At 39.5% G+C, this 22,389-nt stretch overlaps 1 protein-coding gene across 1 annotated transcript in view; it reads left to right on the forward strand.

Annotated features, from left to right (window-relative positions):
* Positions 1-22,389, forward strand: part of LOC124802831 (dynein axonemal heavy chain 2) — a 1,031,222-nt gene that overhangs the window by 669,895 nt on the left and 338,938 nt on the right. Inside the window, 2 exon segments of the mRNA XM_047263843.1 lie at positions 11,044-11,331; positions 20,261-20,299. Of these exon segments, the coding sequence (XP_047119799.1) occupies positions 11,044-11,331; positions 20,261-20,299 (327 nt within the window).

Raw genomic sequence — 22,389 nt, forward strand, 5'->3', positions numbered from 1 at the left:
CCTTCAAAAGAGAAGTTATTGGGGTGAGCATGACCACCTTAGCGACGAATGTAGCATTTGCATCATGTATCACTGACAAGTAACATAGCTCCATGAATCTTGGATCATATTTAGAAATAAATGCTGCAGTGTAGTACAGAAGGTAATAGAAAGAAGTACACAATGAGATGAACAGAAATTATTCAAAGACAGTAATTGTGCTGAAGTCAGTGCGTTATATGTTGCCTCCCTGAACCTTGCAAGTGGCAGGATGTGGTTCTTAGCAGGGTGTGTGATCAATACAGACAGCAATGCACGCTCTGAAGTGTGCTCCCATGTTATCGAGTGGAAGTATTGTCTCGTAACATACAATTTCAAACCATTGACTTAATGTACTGGAGACTCGTCTAAACACAAAAACTGGTTTACATTTTTCCTTATAATATACTTAATTAAGGAATTAATAATTTTTCTTCAAAAGTAACAAACTTTTAAGATTGACAGTTCTAAGTACTTGCTCTCTTCTGCTCAAATTTTCAGGTTGTCATTTATGAATTCTTCTACTGAAAAGTAACATATAAGGATTTCTTCAGTGTTTCTAAATTTATGCTGAGCGGTTCTCTTCCTTTGATTTTGTTATAAATTTTCATGCCCATATAATGTGGAGTTTGAGCTTAAAGTTTTAAATGGTGGGTGGGCAGCATAAAATTATTTTGATTTCTGGTGTTGTAATCAAGTCGAAAATGATTTGCTACAAATAAATCATATATGTATAGTGAGGGAACACTTAGTGTACTTAGATTTTTTAGGAGTGGGTGACATGATTTTCTTCACCCTACATTGTGCATATTTCTAATGATGGTTTTCTGAAGTTTTAGTATTTGACACACATGGTTTGAGTTACCCCAAAATACAAGTCCATACCTTATTACTAACTCAAAGTAGCTGTGACATACTTCTTTTCTTATGCCCATATTGGTAGCATTGTACAATATTCTCACGGCAAATGCTAGGCTATTTAATTTATTTGCAAGGTACTGTATATGTGATCCCCATGATAGAGTTTTATCTAGTTGCATTCCTAGGAATTTCACACAGCTAGCTTCCTGCAAATCTTTCTGTGACTGACCTTAGCAACCACACACAACTTAGATGATGCCACTCAAGTACAGCCAAATGGCGTCATTTTTGTTGCATGTGGAAACCCACTTTAAGGTTACGGTTAGATTTTAGGCAGAGTGTTTTGGTTCTTTCTGCAGGTGTGAGGTTGGTTTCCATGTTGAGGGTTTTGAGGAATAATGGTGAGGCATGGTTCGAGGTTAGGAAATTCTGGAAAATTAACAGGGGGTGATTTTGGGGCAGTACAGGTAATCATGGTTGAATGGGGGAGTGAACTGAGTCAGGCAGGATTCCACAGATTGTATTCAGTATTTCATTATTTAATCCTGCCTGATAAGTTTACTCCTCCATCCATCCTTAATCCTCTGTTCACCTGCATACTCATGACTGTCTAGAGGTATCTGTCCTAACCAGCCATAATAACAAATGCATCACCTGGTTCACATTCATTGATGACATCTTCAAGATATGGAGTGAGGGTGAGGTTATCCTATCCTCATTTATGCAGAACATCAATACATTCTCCCCCATTCACTTCACCATGTTGTCATTAGCCCTACAAGCCACCTTCCTTGGTGTCAACCTAAACCTCAATCTCAGGGATGGCTACATCTGTACCCCTGTCTACCTTAAACCTACCAACCACCAGCAATACCTTTGCTTCAACAGCTACCACCCACTCCACACCAAGAAGTCCAATAGATAACACGAAGCCACATGTGGCCGTTGTATCTATATTGTCAGCAGTCCATCTCCAAAAATACCAAATGTGTCACTGAGGCCTTCACAGGCCAAAATTTACCCTCACAACATTGTCTGGAAAGAGATCTCCCATGCCTCGTCTCAGCAATCACTTACCATCCACCATGTATCCACATTCTGACCACAGAGCAGCGCTCCTCTAGTGGCACAGGACTATCAGGAACTCACTCACATTCTCCACCAGGGTTTCAACTATCTCTCATCTTGCCCTGAAATGAGGAATACCCTCCCTGCTATTCTACCACTCTCAAAATTGTATTCTGCGGCTCACCCAAGCTACGCAATATACTTGCCCATCCCTACTTCACCCCTGCTCCCAACCCCTTGCCTCATAGCTCATGTCCCTGCAATAAGCTTAGATGCAAGACATATCCCATACATCCTCCCACTACCACCTGCTCCAGTCCTGTTACTGGCATCTCATACCCCATTAAAGTCAGGACCAACTATAAAAGGCAGGCAAGTGATATAGAAACTTAACTGTGTCCACTCTGCTGCATTCTATGTGGGGATGACTAGTAACATGCTGAATGAATGACCATCATCAAACTGTGGCCAAGAGGCAACTGGATGATACAGTTGCTGAATGTGCCACCCAGTGTGATGTGCTTCACTTTAGTGACTGCCACACAGACTGTGCCATCTGGATTCTTCCCACCAGTAACAGCTTTTCTGAACTGCACACCTGGGAATCCTCCCTATGCATGTCCTTTGTCCTCATAACCGCTCTGAAATTCTCTCCCCACCAGCCGATTCTTTACCCTGCTCCCACTACCATATACACATGCCTTCCATCCCACCAATCCTTTCCTCGCCTCTACTTCTGTCTCTTATGTTTCGTCTCTCCTGCTCCCTCCCAGAACAGCATCATGATGTTTTGGATCTAACAGCCCTGTCATGTCCTCTCCATGTTCCAGCATGTTCCCACAGGGAGCACTAGTATCTTCCCCACTACTACCATGCTATTCCTCCCTACTTATCCGTGTCTCCTTACCCTGACTACCAACCACAGCAGCTTGCTGCTCATGTTAGATGCAGTCGCATTTGTACCCTAGTGGCTGTAGATTCTTATGTGTGATTTGTTGTTGTGGGAATATGTGAGAGTCCGACTTCTGAGGAAGGACATTGTCCAAAAGTATGAACATTTCTGATATTCTTTTCATTGTGCCTGTCTGCAATGCAATGCTTCCTCCGTGTCCCGAGTAGCAGCCCATCTTTACCACACTGTTGAAAATATTATTTTATAGATAAAAAATCTGCTCACTAAGCAGCAGCAGAAGAAAACACATTGACACATATAAAGGTTAAAGAAATGTGCAAGCTTTCAGAGCCAGTGGCTTCTTTTTGTGTAGCCTTTCCAAGCCAGTGGTCACTTCTTCTGGCAGAAGGGGAATGAAGAGATATGAAGGAAAAGAACTGGTGGGGTTTAGAAAATGTAGAGAGTTTGGAAAAGTCCCCCAGAACCTCGGGTCAGGGGAGACTTATTGGATGGGATGGCAAGGAAAGACATCATATCTGGTAAGTCATTTCTGACATGGGGTTCTGAGTGACTTTTCTGGACTCTCCCTGCTTCCAAAATCTCACCAATACTTTTGAAGTTATCAGTCTTCATTCCCCTTCTGCCAGCAGAAAGGGCCACTGCCTCTGAAAACTTGCACATTTCCTTAACTTTTATATATGTTTATGCATTTTCTCCCACCACCGCTTGGTTAGTAAATTTTTTATAGATCCAATAATCTTGTGTTTTCAAAAATTGATTACTTTCCATATTGCTATTATTCCATCCTGGACTTTCCATTGTTTCATTATTATCATAACATTTTTAATTGGATACAATACAAAAAATAAATTGTTGGGCCATAAATCAGGTTGTTAACATTAACTATCCTGTAGTTATTGTTCATTGACAAAATGTTACCTTTCTTTACACACTACATTAGAAAAGGAACATATTTGGTGATGCACATTTGGCTATCAGACCAATTTGATTTGTGTTTATCCCTCAATGCTGGGGAAAAAGTTTGTAAGGGAAGTTAGAAGTTTCATTACTCCCCTCCCCCTGCTGCCCCCTCTCCATGTTTTCCTATCATTTTTACTTCTCTTGCTTTGGCACTCACCAATTCAAGTAAATTTTCGCCTTCCTTAATATACTAAATAATTTTGTTTGTCTAGCATTCATTACAGCTATCTCTTCAGTGTCTGGAGAGGTAGGAGGCATATATAATTGTATTTTAGGGGGCTTTATAGTTTCATGTCTGTCTTTGTTATGATAATACACTATGTGATCAAAAGTATCCGGACACCTGGTTGAAAATGACTTACAAGTTCATGGCGCACTCCATCAGTAATGCTGGAATTCAGTATGGTGTTGGCCCATTCTTAGCCTTGATGACAGCTTCCATTGTCTCAGGCATATGTTCAATCAGGTGCTGGAAGGTTTCTTGGGGAATGGCAGCCCATTCTTCATGGAGTGCTACACAGAGAAGAGGTATTGATGTCAGTCGGTGAGGCCTGGCACAAAGTCGGCGTTCCAAAACATCCCAAATGTGTTCCATAGGTTTCAGGTCAGGACTCTGTGCAGGCCAGTCCATTACAGGGATGTTATTGTTGTGTAACCACTCTGCCAAAGGACGTGCATTGTGAACAGATGCTCGATCATGTTGAAAGATGCAATTGCCATCTCCGAATTGCTCTTCACCAGTGGGAAGCAAGAAGGTGCTTAAAACATCAATGTAGGCCTGTGCTGTGATAGTGCCATGCAAAATAACAAGGGGTGCAAGCCCCCTCCATGAAAAACACGACCACACCATATGCTACGACCTCTGAATTTTACTGTTGGTACTATACACACTGGCAGATGACATTCACTGGGCATTCACCATACCCACACCCTGCCATTGAATCGACACATTGTGTACTGTGATTCATCACTCCACACAACATTTTTCCACTGTTCGGTCGTCCAATGTTTACGCTCTTCACACCATGTGAGGTGTCATTAGGCATTTACCGGCATAATGTGTGGCTTATGAGGAGCTGTTTGACCATGAAATCCAAGTTTTCTCACCTCCTGCCTAACTGACATAGTAGTTGCAGTGGATCCTGATCCAGTTTGGAATTCCTGTGTGATGGTCTGGATAGATGTCTGCCTATTACACATCACGACCCTCTTCAACTGGCGGCGGTCTGTGTCAGTCAACAGACTAGTTTGGCCTGTATGCTTTTGTGCTGTACATGTCCCTTCATGTTTCCACTTCACTATCACATCAGAAACAGTGGATCTAGGGATGTTTAGTAGTTTGGAAATCTCATGTACAGACGTATGACACCCAATAACCTGACCAAGTTCTAAATCCCTGAGTTACGCCTAGTGCCCCATTCTGTTCTCATGATGTCTAATGACTACTGAGGTCGCTGATATGGAGTACCTGACAGTAGGTGGCAGCACAATGCACCCAATATAAAAAACGTATGTTTTTGGGGGTGTCCTGCTACTTTTGATCACATAGTGTATGTTCACTATGATTTTCATACTAGTCCATCCACATTCACAGTCTCTCTTGTCCATTATTAGACCTACATCTGAATTCATCTTTACTTTTCCATTGATAACACTGTTCTGACCAGATTTAGGTCTGGCAATAACAAGGACACATTTGTGGTCAGTGATTAAATGAAATTTGGTTCCATATAAGATCATACAGAATTTGAAAATACCTAAAAATAATGGCAAGAGCTTCTTCCACAATTTGGCAGTAGTTAACCTGAACTGTTGTTAAAATATTTAACTATGCAAACAAGTATTATGAAATAAACAGAATAACACTGTTCAGTAATCAGATTACAGATGGTAGGATTTTAAGGTATTAAAAAAAAGAAAAAGGACCCATAGTGACGTGACAGCACAGATTATACACATGAGAAATCCATCCTTTAAAACTGCAAAACTGTGGCAGCTGTGCTGCAAAAAATGCATGAATGAGCCAGAGCAACTTACAGCCAGCTCAAGTTATATGCGTCAGGCATCCAGTGCCGTGCGTACCTGCCGTTAACCAAAATTGTGGCAGTGTGTGGCATGCATGGATGCAGGTCAGGAAAAAAGCAACAGCAGCGCGAACTGAGTTGCCATACTCTTAACATCATTGGATGACAATTTTAAGTGCGAAGTAAATATACTAACTTCCACTTCTTTTACGAGATGACTTACTTGACATGCTCGGCCGACTTTTCTTGTTTGTTAGCCTGCTGCTGCAAACTATCTTTCACTTTCTTCTCTAAAGTTTGCTGCTAGGTACAGGAATTTCTTAAGACTCTCTCTACTTATAAAAATAAGAAGACATACCAATTTCATTTGCTTCAACTAAGGATGTATATTTGAACTTCAGACATATTACAAATCTCACTCTTCATATAAATATATACTGCTTCATAAGCCTCTTGTGTCTTTAAACATTAGAAACAAACTAACTTACGTATAAGAGAAAGTTGGCTTAAACACCATGTCCAGTCTCAACATGGACCATAATACACGTCTTCCCTTCAACAAGGTTAAGACAAGAGTTTTTTTCAAGAGTACCTTCTCAACCTTTCTCGTTATTATAACAATGGTCAGTGACAAAATTAGCACAGAATAACATAGCAGCTCCATGGTTCTCATGTACACTTTCACTGAAACTTCCATGGATTGCCCGACAAGTACTTGTCATTGCCATTTGACAGCCGTGTCTACATTCTTCTCACGACCGAATTTCAAACCTTCACACATGTGACGTGCAGTAGGTAGAGTTCTATCATCCCACACTCATTTCTAAAATATCATATATTCGAGACTGCAGAAGGCCAAGTGGTTCTAGGATTTACACAGAAATTCTTGAAACACTACATATCCCCCCCCATATTGGGCACATTATATTTGATACACAATCATTATGTAAATAATATCACTCATAACAACATTTCATATCATAACAATATACTGTTCTTATACATGTTTATACATTCATATTTCCCTTCAACAACAATCTTTGTTTCTTTCTCTAGAATAATCTTTAGCTGAGTGTTTCTTTATTCTATTCTTACTTTACTTTAAGATCCAGACATGAGCATTTGTTTGTGGTTTGGTCAGCCTCCGTAGTAGTTAGGAATTGTAAGGACTCTTTCCTTGTTTCTATACTTCCAATTGTAAACTCTAGGTGTTCATGACACATGAGTAATCTACTTTCCATTCTCATTTTTTGTACTGCTTTTCTTTAGTATATACTATTTTTACTATTTTTTTGTAGTTTGGAAGAACTGTGGGCAAAATGAAAGTGGTCTTCTTGACACTCGTAAACTTACATGAAATGTAATAATGTTAGTTGTGCATAGAAGTCAATCTTTCCAGAACAATCCCTATAAAATTTGTGACTTTTGTCACAATACTGTCCCCTTCTCCTAGGATTAGCACCTATACCTTGCTTGTGGGTTGACCTTATGAGAATATTTCCTCTTTCCATTCTTGCAGGTATGCCCCTTTACAAAACATTCCTATATTTAGGCAACAGGTCATCCTATCTCCATGTAGGTACGCCTGCCCTATATACTTAGCAAATGCCGAGTATGCCCCTCATATCCTTTCTGAGTAGGCCTCATACTTCATTACCCTAGTATACATTCCTATGTATACTATAATTAGGTATTCTCTGGTAAAAATAGAAATCTATTTTACACTTTGCATTCACTTTTTACTGCTTCATTTACTCCCTAGAGTCCTCCTCTACTTCTCAACTTCTAACTCTTAGTAGATACTATGTCTATATATACTATTCAAGTCTCACTAACCTACAATTAATCAGAGTATTTATTAAACTGACATTTCCTAATGATCAGCATGACTAGTGCCACTCCTGCTTTCATTTTTCTCTCTTTGCTCACGCCTCTTCCTTGTCTATCTCCTGCTCATTACTGCTTTATAGTTATCCCACAACTCACATGCTTTTGTCTCCTTCTATATATATATGTGTGTGTGCATATTTCCCTGTGTACACATATTCTTTCTTTTACAATACCTGGTGATTCTCACATCGTGACAGGCTTTTTGGTCTGCAGTTTCAATATTTGTGTCTAAATGTATTTTTGTGTGTATGCGTATGTGTGTTCGTCTAGTCTGACTCTTTGGCCTTCTTATCTAAAGATAAGATGTAAGTTATTAGAAACCATGCAAACAAGGAAGGACATAAACAATAGAAGTCTGTGAATATGGAAAGAGGGAAAAAATAGATAGGTCCTCAAATGAGAAGTAAGAAAGAAAGGAAAAAAAAAATACATATGATTGCTAAGATCCAAGAAGAGAAAGAAGATAGCCTCAAAGACAGGAAGCTGTTCCCACCCCCCTTCCCCAGGATCCCTACCCCTCAGGTACTTGAGTGAGACGCCAGAGGAGGTTTGGTGTTAAATCGTCTCCTACAGAACCGACGATCCCACCTTCACCCTTGAGGTCTCCAAAGGAAATCTTAGCAACCCTATGGAAACAGCAAATGGTGAAGAATCAGGCACACTTGTTTGCGAGGGTTGTCTGAAAGGTGTGATGTGTGTTTTGTGTTAGCCATGATTTATTTGCTCTTGTAAACAATGCTTTTATTTACAATACCCACTTCTTTCAAAACCTATACAAACCCTCCCATTTACATCACATCTTATAAAAGGTATAAAATACTCTATACAAAATAGAAAATTTATGCACTATGGTATTGCAGTTGTTTAATTATTCACCTGATTATATTATCCATAAATATAATACTCTATTCATTTTATTTTATTTTGATATCACTCTCTTTCTTATTCTGTGATTCTCCTAAGTTTTCTTTATCTTGTAGTCATATCCAGTTTTCTAAGCACTATGATTATAGAATTGTTAAAGATGTTAGGAATAGATGACAGGATAGTTTAAGATTTTAAAGGAATTCGATGCAGGAAAACTGTTTTGGAAGAAACACTGAAAACAGCTCGGGATCCAGTGGTCATCACTCCGCCCGTTTACTCAGAATGTTAACGTCCCTGGGGGAATATATGACTCTGCCCAGGTCCCATGGACCTGATATTAAGTTTTCTTATGTATTAGCAGACCAATATTTCTCTTTAAACTTTTTTTGGAAGTCTCCCCAAGAAGAAATATTCTCAATATTCATGGTTCCCCTTTCTAAGGCTTCTCCTAGAAGGTAACCCACAGCAGATTAGATCTTTTTAGAATCTTTCAAATTCTTTGGCAAAGCTTGGTTGAATCTTTTCAAAAAGTGGGTCGGATGTACATCCCTGTCTGGCTTAAATTTAGGGAGTTGCCTGGATAATCCTGAATTAGCCCCACATTGCAGATCAGTTCATCACTTCACTAGTTAATACCACATTAGGTGAAGTTATCCTTTTGTCTACTTTATCCTGGATAGTCTTGAATTCTTTCCACAAGTCATCTATACCTTTCCTGGTATCATTAAGTTCAGAAGATAGAATAGGAGATACGTTTCCAGATGTTACTCTCTTGGTAACTTTCAATCTATAATTTCTTCAACCTGTTCCTACAAACTACTTATATTTATGATATCAGAGTTTGCTAATTTCTCTTTGAAGTTCCTTTCCACATTATCTACTCGTGTATTAACACCTGTAATTTGCGATTGAGTTATTGGCATTAAATTATCCTGCTTATCGACATTCTCTTTCAAAGTACTCAACCCTGTCATTATTGCAGTAAATCTAACATTACATACATTTTCAAAGGATTCTGACTTTTCATTAAGCTCTGATTCTACACTATTATATTTGTCTTCAATATTCAATTCTAACCTTTTTGTCAAATCCTGAAAATTATCTTTCTGTTTCTGGCTAAAGTCAGTGTACATTTGATTTACATGAATGGTCAAGGAACTAGTCTATTCATTCTTTAAACCTAAGTTTAAATTCTCTACCTTACTATTTAAGGTGTCAATTTCAGTCTTCAAAGCATCCATGCCTTCACACAGATTACAAAATTCTTTGCTTTGTGAGTCAACTTTGGTATTTAACAAACCTATATTTGCCACTTGACTACTTAAGGTTTCACTCTGGTTATTTAATTGAGACTGTACTGAGTCTATACTGAACCTAGTTTTTCACTTAGTCGCATTTAAAGCTGCACTTTGGGCTTTGATTAAGTTTACTACCTCAGTGCAGTCTGGCACTTCTTTACTAACTCTCATGGCTGTAGCTGGTTCTTGAGTTTCCTCGACTTGTTGTATGTTATCCATATTCTTGCAAGCTTACATGCATGGCTTCATACAATCTCATGTTACAAATTTTCCTCATGACTAAGCTGTTCTCTTTATTGTTATTTCTGAGTACAAGTAAGTCTCATGTTTGCCTGTTGAGCTGAGAGATTGAATGACATGTGTGTTAGTGAACTCTGTTTTCTTCTATTATAGCTCTCCTTAACTTACAACAATAATAAGTATTAATATTGTTTTCAGCTACAGAAAATGCACTAATTAGCTGAAAAAGTGCAAAATTTGTTACATGTTGTTCCTTTATGTGCCCGTAGCTAATCAAAAAAAAAAAAAAAAAAAAAAAAAAAAAAAAAAAAAAAAAAAAAAAAACAGAGACAATTTATGAAGGATGTTTTATTTAAAGAAATTTAACATTCAAAGGATTGAACAGTGTCCAGTCAATGTTTACAGTCTAAGTCAACCAAAAAAACAGCACAGCTGGAACAAAATGTGAAGTAAAATAAGGGTACTTACTAGAGAGATTATTGCACGATGCACCTTCTCTCACAGCAGGTTACTGTGACAAATACTGATCTTGTCATATCCCATAATTAGTCAGGTCTTTCTGTTTAAGGAGAATTATAGGAGTGATGATTCTCATTTGTGAATATGAGAATGGATTGGTAATAAACTAGCTGTCCTTGAGGGAGCATTCCGAAACAGTTTATTATTGAAGAACTGGCACAATTTTGGTAACAGAGTTGCTCTTCCGGTAAATTGGGAATTAAAAATGGAACTGAAGAAAAATTGAAACTCTAAGCCAGATTTGAGTACCAGAGCAAGAATGCTCTTTTAGAAGTGTGTGTTTTGCTTGTATCATTTACAAATATTGACACCTATTTTTTATTAACTATTTTGTTTTGTTTGTTTGTGCTTTTACCAGTAATTTGAAGTGTGATTTTTGTTACAGATACGAAACAAGCTCTCAGCGACGGCAGCAAAAGAAGGGGTTTCTCCAACAACAGAAGCAATGTATAATTATCTTATAGCGAGAACTCGTGCCAATTTACATATTGTTTTATGCCTCAGTCCAATTGGTGATGCATTCAGGAACAGACTGCGTCAGTATCCAGCTTTAATAAACTGTACAACCATTGATTGGTTCTTGGAATGGCCTCAAGAAGCTCTGCTTGAAGTCGCTAGCAAGTATCTTGGAACAGTTAACTTCTTGGAAAATATAAAAACAATGGGTTCAGAGGTAACATCCTCAAAAACAATATGTTTATGATAATTAATTCTTTAAATTGGATGAATTTTATCTTATTTGTTATTTGTTCCATCCACCATACACACCATGATTTTTATGACGTGAATGTTCAGTACATATGCAAACACACATAACTTGGATGCTGTGTTGACTGTTAAGAAGTTACTGAATAGACTATGTGCCAACAAGTGGTTATGATTTATAATGTTGTTATAATATTAATATCTGTTGGATCCTCCAGAGGAGCCAGCCCATACAAGAGAAATTAAATGATCTTCATTTTAATTTTCCACTTCATATTAAATTATCTGTATTGCCTCTTTATGTTTATTAAGGTAATCAATGACTTGTTGATGTGATTTACCCTAGCTTTCTTCATAGGTGTTTATATTTCTTTCCAACAAATCTTGCTCTATTCTATTGTGGGAGGTACATGCGCCTTCCCTATAGTGATTCTCGTTTGAGTTCCGGAAGCATCTCTGTATTGTTTGAACGTACCAGTAATAAATCTAATAGTCTGCATCTGAATTGCTTTGATATGTTCCTTTTATCCAACCTGGTGTGGATCCCAAACACTCAAACAGCACTCAAGAATAGGTCACACTAGTGCAGTATACTTGTCAGATGCTATGCTCCTTCTGCACTCATTTACCTCTATGACCATTTACACTGTAAGGCTTGCCCTATGCACCCTTCTGCCACCACCCATACCAGCCCTGTAACTGGAAAACCATGTATTATCATAGGGAGAGCCACATCTGAAATGGCACATGTCATGTACTATATGTTATGTAAATACTGTTTGGCAGTTTATAAGGGCATGGCTACCACCAAGTTATCAGTTTGGATGAATGGGCATAGGCAGAAGGTGTATACCGGCAACACAAAATATCCTGTTGCTGAGCATGCACTACAATGTGACAGTCATGACCTTGGTGCCTGTTTCACCACACGCACCATCTGGATTCTTCCCTCAGACACCAGTTTCCCAGAACTCTGCAGGTGCTACAAGTCCATGGTTCTCGCCACCCACTTGGCCTTAATTTACATTAATGCCTTCTGTCTCAGCAAATCTTGTCAGTAACTGTTCCTTGCTTCATTCCCTTTTAGTTTTCCATATGTTTTATTTTCTGACCCATCTATTCTTCCCTGCCCATCACCACTTCCACATACAGCACTCTTAGCTTTTCACTCTTCTGAACTCAGGCACGATGTTTCATCATTAATCTCTGTTTTGTGCATTACCCTACCTTCCACCTTGAAGTTCTCAGGTTTTCAAATCTCTTCTGGTGCAGCTGCCAACAATCAATCTTTTCTTTTTATTCTGTCCAGTAAGTTTCCCCTGTCTCAGGTGTCAGGGCAATTGTTCCAAACCTTCCCCATTTCCTAAACCTCACCAGTCTTTGTCTTTCAGCCCTCTTGCTTCCCTTTCAACATTCCTTACAGAAGAAGGAGCCACTGGCTCTGAAAACTTGCAAATATCAATATCTTTATATTTGTTTTCTGCTGCTACCACTTAGTGAGTAAATTTTTTTGTGTGTCCAGTTAAATTAGATTTTTATATTTTGTTATTTATATCTAATTTTTCTAGACCTAACTTAGTGATATGCTCATCTAACTTCTAAACATCTGTATTCTAGTATTACTCATATCTAATTTCACATTTATCTCAGCAGTAGTTTGTTTGAATTCAACACCTTGGCCACCTATTGTCACATTTTATTCAATTTATAAGCAGCACTAGTGGTATCCATTTTTTTTTTTCTTAGTTTAGTCCAACACCTTGACCTTACAAGTCAGCATTGTCTTGTACTAACTGATCTGTTACAGTGTTTAGTTAATTAAAGGCTCATAATATTAAGTTGAAATTCGCTTCAGTTTTTCCTGTACAATTAGTGTACAACTAAAGCAATAATAAGTTTTCAGTATCTCTTCCTTAGTTAACAACAGTCACCAACATTGCATTAGAAAATTTTTAGTAAAAACATCAACTTAGTCTTCACTAAACACACCATACCACCAAATAAAAATTTAAAGAAAATAATTTTGGCATCACTACAGCTTACCGAACTTTGTTGGGCAGCATGCCACATCGTGATGCTGAATGAACAGTGACATTGCAACTTTATGTGGCTGCGTTGTTACAGGCTGTAGTTTTGCATTTTGATGCAGTAAACCTAGAGAGTCTCATTTAATTGTTATTTTCTCTTTCCAGAATGTAAGTAGAGCATATCTCTTCCTTATTTAGCTCATATTTCCAGAAAGGAGCATATGAGGTGTGTTCAAAAAGTAACGGGAATTTTTTTAAATTCATGGGCTTTATATGTCTGATTTAAAATTTTTTAATTTGATTTTATTGTTATTATTTCTATCTTGCTAGTGCACATGTTATTGTTGTATATTTGTACTTTCAGCTGTTTTGAATTTATAGTTATATGCGTTTTCAAGTGCTCAGCGAATTTTTGTTTCAAAAAGATGGATCAAAGAATTTACAATTAATTTTGCTTGAAAAATGGAATACAGTTTAATACTGCATTTGTAATGTTGACTGTGGCCATTGGCAAATTTACACATGCATTTACAAGTGGTATAAACATTTCAAAGTGGGTCAGGAAGATACTGAAGGCGATGACCACCCTGGATGCCATAGTGTGCCAGTTACTGATGACAGTGTCAAACAATGGAAAATCCAGGATGGAATGTAACAATATTATTAAAAGGTTAGTTGTTACCCACCATATAGCAGAAATGCTGACTCGCAGATAGGCACAACAAAATGACTGTCACGAAATAAGCTTTCGGCCAACAAGGCCTTTGTCAAAAATAGACAACAGACACACACACACACACACACACACACACACACACACACACACACACGCACACGCAAACACAAGTCACACACATATGGCCACAGTCTCTGGCAGCTGTTGCAGCACAAAGACAAGATCAAAAAACAATTTGACAAGTTTGATCACATGTGAAGGTTTTTCTTACTCTTCAATTAGAATGGGATAGTGCATTCTGAGTTCCTACCTTATAGTCGTATGGTCAGTAAGGGATACTACATGGAAATTTTATGCCATTTGCGTGAAGCAATTTGAAGAAAATGACTAGGATTGTGGCAAAACCACTCGCAGAAATTGCATCACTTCTTGTTCATAAACATTGTGTTACCTCAGCCACTGTATTCACCAGACATGGCCTCCTGCAACTTCTTTCTATTACCAAGGTTGAAGAGAACCATGAAAGGACATCATTTTGCCACCATTGATGAGATAATAACAAAATCGTTGACGGAGCTCAGAACTATAATGAACTGCAGAAGTGCTTCCAAGATCAGAAAAATTGCAGGCACAAATATATTATCTCTAATTGGATTACTTTGAAGGGTACAATGTTGATGTTGATGAGTAAATAAAGATTCTGTAAGAAAAACAAAAATTCCAATTCCTTTTTGATCACACCTTGTAAATTTTAAGTTGTTGTGTCGGAAACTTCGACGTGTTTTCTTGTTGTTCATAATTTATTTGACTTTTTCTTACTAAAGTATTATATTTATCATGAGTGAAAACTTCCTTACCCTATCCCTTAAAACCCACATCCTTTCATCTTTCCCTCTCCTTCCCTCTTTCCTGATGAAGCAACCGTTGGTTGCGAAAGCTTGAATATTGTGTGTGTCTATCAGCCTGCCAGCACATTCGTTTGGTAAGTCACATCATCTTTGTTTTTAGATATATAGAAAACAGCTTTCGCATCCCGCAACTACCCTCCCTACCTGGTACAGAAGCAAATAACCAGAGCCACTTCCTCATCTCCTCAAACTCAGAACCTCCCACAGAAGAACCCCAAAAGTGCCCCACTTGTGATAGGATACTTTCCGGGACTGGATCAGACTCTGAATGTGGCTCTCCAGCAGGGATACGACTTCCTCAAATCGTGCCCTGAAATGAGATCCATCCTTCATGAAATCCTCGCCACTCCACCAAGAGTGTATTTCCACCTTCCAACGAACCTTCGTAACCTCTTAGTTCATCCCTATGAAATCCCCAAACCACCTTCCCTACCCTCTGGCTCCTACCCTTGTAACCGCCCCCAGTGTAAAACCTGTCCCATGCACCCTTCCACCACCACCTACTCCAGTCCTGTAACCCGGAAGGTGTGCACGATCAAAGGCAGAGCCACGTGTGAAAGCACCCACGTGATTTACCAACTGACCTGCCTACACTGTGTGGCTTTCTATGTGGGAATGACCAGCAACAAACTGTCCATTCGCATGAATGGACACAGGCAGACAGTGTTTGTCGGTAATGAGGATCACCCTGTGGCTAAACATGCCTTGGTGCACGGCCAGCACATCTTGGCACAGTGTTACACCGTCTGGGTTATCTGGATACTTCCCACTAACACCAACCTGTCAGAACTCCGGAGATGGGAACTTGCCCCTCAGTATATCCTCTCTTCTCATTATCTGCCAGGCCTCAACCTCCGCTAATTTCAATTTGCCGCCGCTCATACCTCACCTGTCTTTCAACAACATCTTTGCCTCTGTACTTTCGCCTCGACTGACATCTCTGCCCAAACTCTTTGCCGTTACAAATGTCTGCTTGTGTCTGTGTATGTGGGGATGGATATGTGTGTGTGTGTGCGAGTGTATACCTGTCCTTTTTTCCCCCTAAGGTAAGTCTTTCCGCTCCCGGGATCGGAATGACTACTTACCCTCTCCCTAAAACCCACATCCTTTCGTCTTTCCCTCTCCTTCCCTCTTTCCTGATGAAGCAACCTTAGGTTGCGAAAGCTCAAATTTTGTGTTTATGTTTGTGTTTGTTTGTGTGTCTATCGACCTGCCAGCACTTTCGTTTGGTAAGTCACATCATCTTTATATATATATATATATATATATATATATATATATATATTAATTTGAAACCAACAATTGCGTTTGTTATTGTCACTGTTGCATTTCGAAATCTTTCCTGTCGTCTTATTTTCTCTTTGTGTTTTTGCCAGTAGTTTCACTTTGTATTCACCTTCTCCTTTTTACCGTAATCTGCTATACAATTTTATCCCGCCTATATATACTCAATAATACGTAACCCACTTCCAAACCATAAGCAAAAAAAATTTTTTGCCGCTTTCAACACTACCGCTGCTATAAAATCCACCGTTTCTAGTTCACAAACAGTTCCTTTCACCTTTTAAACAACCATTTCGGCTGTTTCTAATAACTTTCGCTTTATTTCCATTTCCGTTTTTCCCACATCACTGATAATTTTTAGCAGCTTCCCACAGGTTTAACGTCATTATTTCTTCGTCAGGCAATTGTTAGCCTCATTTTCATAATCTGCCACCACAAAACCACTCCTTTTAACACATTACACGCAGTTTTTTCAAAATTTTCCCGAATTTCTCCGTCCTTTAACGTGTTTTGGCGGCAACACAACCACCTAACCTTTGTGCACATCGTTGTCTACCAACCCTAGTCCAACGTAGCCCAGCTGTAACCAACACCTTTTCGCCTTTTTCACACCAGATCTCCAGTTACTTTCCAGTTCACCTTTATCTCTCCCCATATATTTTTATTTTCATTTTCATTTCAGCCTCATGTCACACTTTCCACCTTCTAATACCATGTCACCCTCACAACACCCCCACAACGACCCCATTAAGTTCTATTTACATTACCTCTGCAAACATGCCTTCGCCATAGCCAGATTACGCTCCCATATTCTATTTTCTCAGGCTTGTCTAACATTTGGCATTACCCCCAAAGGCCTCACACTTAAAGTTCCCATCTCTGGCTGCAACCCTTCTTTCCATCAGTCCCTATACCAGTTCCAAACTGAACAATCCATTGCCCTCACCCACCTAATCCTTCACCTACACATCAACTCAGCCAATGAACACACCCGTCAACTCCTATCCTTAATAAAAGTCCTTAATCTTTCCTCTCCCACATACACACCAGCTGTTCAGAGCATCCTCCTACAGGCCAACCCCAAATTAGAACAGCATGCCACCCTCCACCTTAAAAAACTATCCAATCTCCTGGTTTCCCACCTCCGGAAAGGCAACTCACTCACCCTTCACAAGCTTTCCAGCAAACCTCAACCTCCTCTCATTGCACACAAACCCAGTCTCTCCCATCTACTCAATCTCCCACTTCCAGCTCCACTCCCTCCAAAACCTCAAAATTCCAATCAACACAATCTGGAACCACAACACCCTAATTCAGTAGTTAACCTTTCCTCCAAACCTCTCTCCCAATTCGAAACCTCTGTCCTATCCAAAGGCCACACCTTCAGCCCCACTCCCAGATTCAACCAAACAGCCCTCGTCAAAGATTTACTGTCCTACTCTCGTACTCTCTGCTGGAAATATCACTTTGCCACGAAGAAAAATGATCCTAATCCTACTCCTAATGATCCAACTCCCCAGGACACTATCCAAATTGAACCCTGCCTGGAACAGTTCCATCCTCCGTCGCAGCGGGACCCACCTCCTCTTCCTCAAAATCACCCTCTCCAAACCTTCCAGGAATTTCTGACTTCCAGCCTTGCATCTCAATCCTTCTTAAAAAACCTTAATCCTACTCCCAACATCACCACTGCTGAAGCTCAGGCTATCCGTGATCTGAACTCTGACCGATCCATCGTCATTCTTCCGGCGGACAAGGGTTCCACGACTGTGTACTTGATCCTTGTAACCATTGATGCCACTTCCTTACATACAAATGTTCCGCACGTCCAGGGTTTCGCTGCGATGGAGCATTTCCTTTCACGCCGATCACCTGCCACCCTACCTAAAACCTCTTTCCTCATCACCTTAGCCAGCTTCATCCTGACCCACAACTTCTTCACTTTTGAAGGCCAAACATACCAACAATTAAAGGGAACAGCCATGGGTACCAGGATGGCCCCCTCGTACGCCAACCTATTCATGGGTCGCCTAGAGGAAGCCCTCTTGGTCACCCAGGCCTGCCAACCCAAAGTTTGGTACAGATTTATTGATGACATCTTCATGATCTGGACTCACAGTGAAGAAGAACTCCAGAATTTCCTCTCCAACCTCAACTCCTTTGGTTCCATCAGATTCACCGGGTCCTACTCCAAATCCCATGCCACTTTCCTTGACGTTGACCTCCATCTGTCCAATGGCCAGCTTCACACGTCCGTCCACATCAAACCCACCAACAAGCAACAGTACCTCCATTATGACAGCTGCCACCCATTCCACATCAAACGGTCCCTTCCCTACAGCCTAGGTCTTCGTGGCAAACGAATCTGCTCCAGTCCGGAATCCCTGAACCATTACACCAACAACCTGACAACAGCTTTCGCATCCCTAACTACCCTCCCGACCTGGTACAGAAGCAAATAACCAGAGCCACTTCCTCATCCCTTCAAACCCAGAACCTCCCACAGAAGAACCACAAAAGTGCCCCACTTGTGACAGGCTACTTTCCGGGACTGGACCAGACTTTGAATGTGGCTCTCCAGCAGGGATACGACTTCCTCAAAATCTGCCCTGAAATGAGATCCATCCTTCATGAAATCCTCCCCACTCCACCAAGAGTGTCTTTCCGCTGTCCACCTAACCTTCGTAACCTCTTAGTTCATCCCTATGAAATCCCCAAACCACCTTCCCTACCCTCTGGCTCCTATCCTTGTAACCGCTCCCTGTGTAAAACCTGTCCCATGCACCCTCCCACCGCCACCTACTCCAGTCCTGTAACCCGGAAGGTGTACACGATCAAAGGCAGAGCCACATGTGAAAGCACCCACGTGATTTACCAACTGACCTGCCTACACTGTGATGCATTCTATGTGGGAATGACCAGCAACAAACTGTCCATTCGCATGAATGGACACAGGTAGACAGTGTTTGTTGGTAATGAGGATCACCCTGTGGCTAAACATGCCTTGGTGCACGGCCAGCACATCTTGGCACAGTGTTACACTGTCCGGGTTATCTGGATACTTCCCACCAACCCCAACCTACCCGAACTCCGGAGATGGGAACTTGCTGTTCAATGTATCCTCTCTTCCCGTTACCCACCATATCCATGGATGGATATGTGTGTGTGTGCGAGTGTATACCTGTCCTTTTTTCCCCCTAAGGTAAGTCTTTCCGCTCCCGGGATTGGAATGACTCCTTACCCTCTCCCTTAAAACCCATATCCTTTTGTCTTTCCTTCTCCTTCCCTCTTTCCTGACGAGGCAACCATTGGTTGCGAAAGCTAGAATTTTGTGTGTATGTTTGTGTTTGTTTGTGTGTCTATCGACCTGCCAGCGCTTTTGTTTGGTAAGTTTCATCATCTTTCTTTTTTTGTATATATATATATATATATATATATATATATATATATATATATATATATATATATATATATATAAAACAAAGATGCTTTAACTTACGAAATGAGCAAGCGTTGGTATGTTGATAGACACAATGAAAAACACAAACACACACATAAATATTCAAGCTTTCGCAACCCATGGTTGCTTCATCAGGAAAGAGGAAAAGAGAGGGAAAGACGAAAGGATGTGGGTTTTAAGGGAGAGGGTAAGGAGTCATTCCAATCCTGGGAGCGGAAAGACTTACCTTAGGGGGAAAAAGGGCAGGTATACACTCGCACACACACACACACACATATCCATCCGCACATACACAGACACAAGCAGACATTTTTCAATGACTCCTTACCCTCTTCCTTAAAACCCACATCCTTTCGTCATTCCCTCTCCTTCTCTCTTTCCTGATGAAGCAACTGTTGGTTGCGAAAGCTTGAATTTAGTGTGTGTGTTTGTGGTTGTTTGTGTGTCTATCAACATGCCAATGCTTTCGTTTGGTAAGTTACATCATATATGTGTGTGTGTGTGTGTGAATTTTATTATTAACTTCATCTTCTTTTTTACAGGAGCAAGTGAAAATGGATAAGGACATGTTGGAGGAGCAGGTGAGCCAAAGCAAAGTTTGTAATAGTAATTTCCATATCAAATGCAATCAATTTGAAACTCAGTTTTGAGTTCTTTGTAAATTGTGCATTGAATAGAAACTCCCAAGTCATGTTATCTACTGCAAGAACAGGAAAAGTGAGAACATATAAGTACACAGAATTATGAAGACCTTTTTTACTTGTTGTAAAAAGGAAAGTTTCATTAATATTTGGTACAGGTGACTCAAGATGAAAACAAATGCAAATGTGAGAAGTGTGTCATATGTTACAAATGTAAGTTCTGTGTTATGAAAATTGAATCTGTCTCTGAAATTTAACTTAAATCTTTTCTACTGTTTTCATTTATGGATACAGTTCACTTCAGAATATTGAGCAGTAGATATCTGAGGTGCATTAACAGTCTGTTGATAATTGTCATAGGGGCAGTAAAGATACACTTATATTAATTTGAGCATCCACAGATACACTTACATTAATTTGAGCATCCGCAGAAGTATAGAAGCAGCCCTTCCTTTAAGAGATGTCAGGACCTTAGTGAAGTTTCTCACAGAGGCAGGTATAGTATATTTGGAAGGTGGAAGACCACAAAACTAGTGCAAAATGCAAGAAGACATGCAGGGAATGGGAAACCATTGCTGCACAACTGTCTGTAACTCATACTGCAGAGAGGAAATGGAAAAGATTAAGGAATAGGTGTGTGTTTTGTCATGGATCCATGTCATTCGAAGACCACTTTGGAAATTTTCATCCAACTCCAGCGTTAATGGTACAACAGAGGTCTTTTACATCACTGATAGGTTTATCATTATAATTCTCTGAATGCAGATTACAAGATAGTACTACCTCCCACTTAAATCTCATGAAACAATCACGCTGGTCAAATCAGAGAAATCTTAGTTTTTACAAAAGTGTGCAAAATTTTTTTTTCCTTTGTCCCATTGGCTTCTGGAACTAATTTAAAAAAAATGGGACAAATAATTCAACTAGAAAAAGGAAAATTATCTCCTCAATGACACTGAAAAACCCTAATGAAAAAATATACATATATTTTCACCAAATTCAGCATTTGTATAACTCTGAAGGGAAATACATAGTTCTTCAGTTAAGCATTTGATTTATATACACTTTGTGGTGTTTTTGAAAATGAGAGCATGATATTTCATTCATTTCAGTAATTAAACATTTCCCTTAAGCATAGAAATCTCAGATTTCATTTAGGATGGTAAACATTTGTATTTTATTTTGAGTCTTATTTTCTATGGCATCAAATTATTAATCTCCACCAGTGAAGTTGCTCTCGCATTTCAACATGTATAAATTATTTTCAGAAAGAATTGCATAAATACACATGGAAATGCGTCAATTGGTTTGGGAAAAAAGTGTACGACAGGTTGAGGTAGGTGACAGGGATCAGCTGTCAGATGTTTCATATACTGGAAGGCATCCCATATTGCTTGCAGTTTTTTAACATAAAAAGAAAAATACGTTAATGGTTCACTGTCATGGTAGCATATTATATTGTGTGTCCAATCTCAGAATGAGACAATGGTGGTACATGTAACTGATTTGAGGAAAATAGCTCTTTTATTTTTATTCCCCTGATTTATAGATTTTATTTTTTATGTATGTGTACTTACTTGATATGTAATTAGTCTGCATTTTTTGTGATAATATTAATGTTGTATATAATTTAGGAGTAAAGGAGACCATTCACTGAATACAAGAAACATTCAGTTCTCAACAGGCACACACAAAAGAGAATGATAACTTGCTATCTTTCAGAAGAAACCTTTCAGCAAACTAGAGTACAGTTAGACAGAAAAAAAAAATAAAGACATGCAACACACACACAAATACCTGTGCCCCTATATTATGCAAGCTCAACACACAACATAGGGACACAGGAGTGAGTGTGTGTGTGTGTGTGTGTGTGTGTGTGTGTGTGGGGTTTTTGTGTGTGTGTGCGTGTGTGTGTGTGTGTGTGTGTACATTCTCTTTTGTGTGTATCTGTAGACAATTCAATGCTTGTGCTATTCTGTGAGTAGTCTCTGTTACTCCTAAAATACTTGCATTCTTGTAGAAATTTCCTT

The sequence above is a fragment of the Schistocerca piceifrons genome, chromosome 6, assembly GCF_021461385.2.
Source record: "Schistocerca piceifrons isolate TAMUIC-IGC-003096 chromosome 6, iqSchPice1.1, whole genome shotgun sequence".
In the NCBI taxonomy this organism is placed as follows: Eukaryota; Metazoa; Arthropoda; class Insecta; order Orthoptera; family Acrididae; genus Schistocerca; species Schistocerca piceifrons.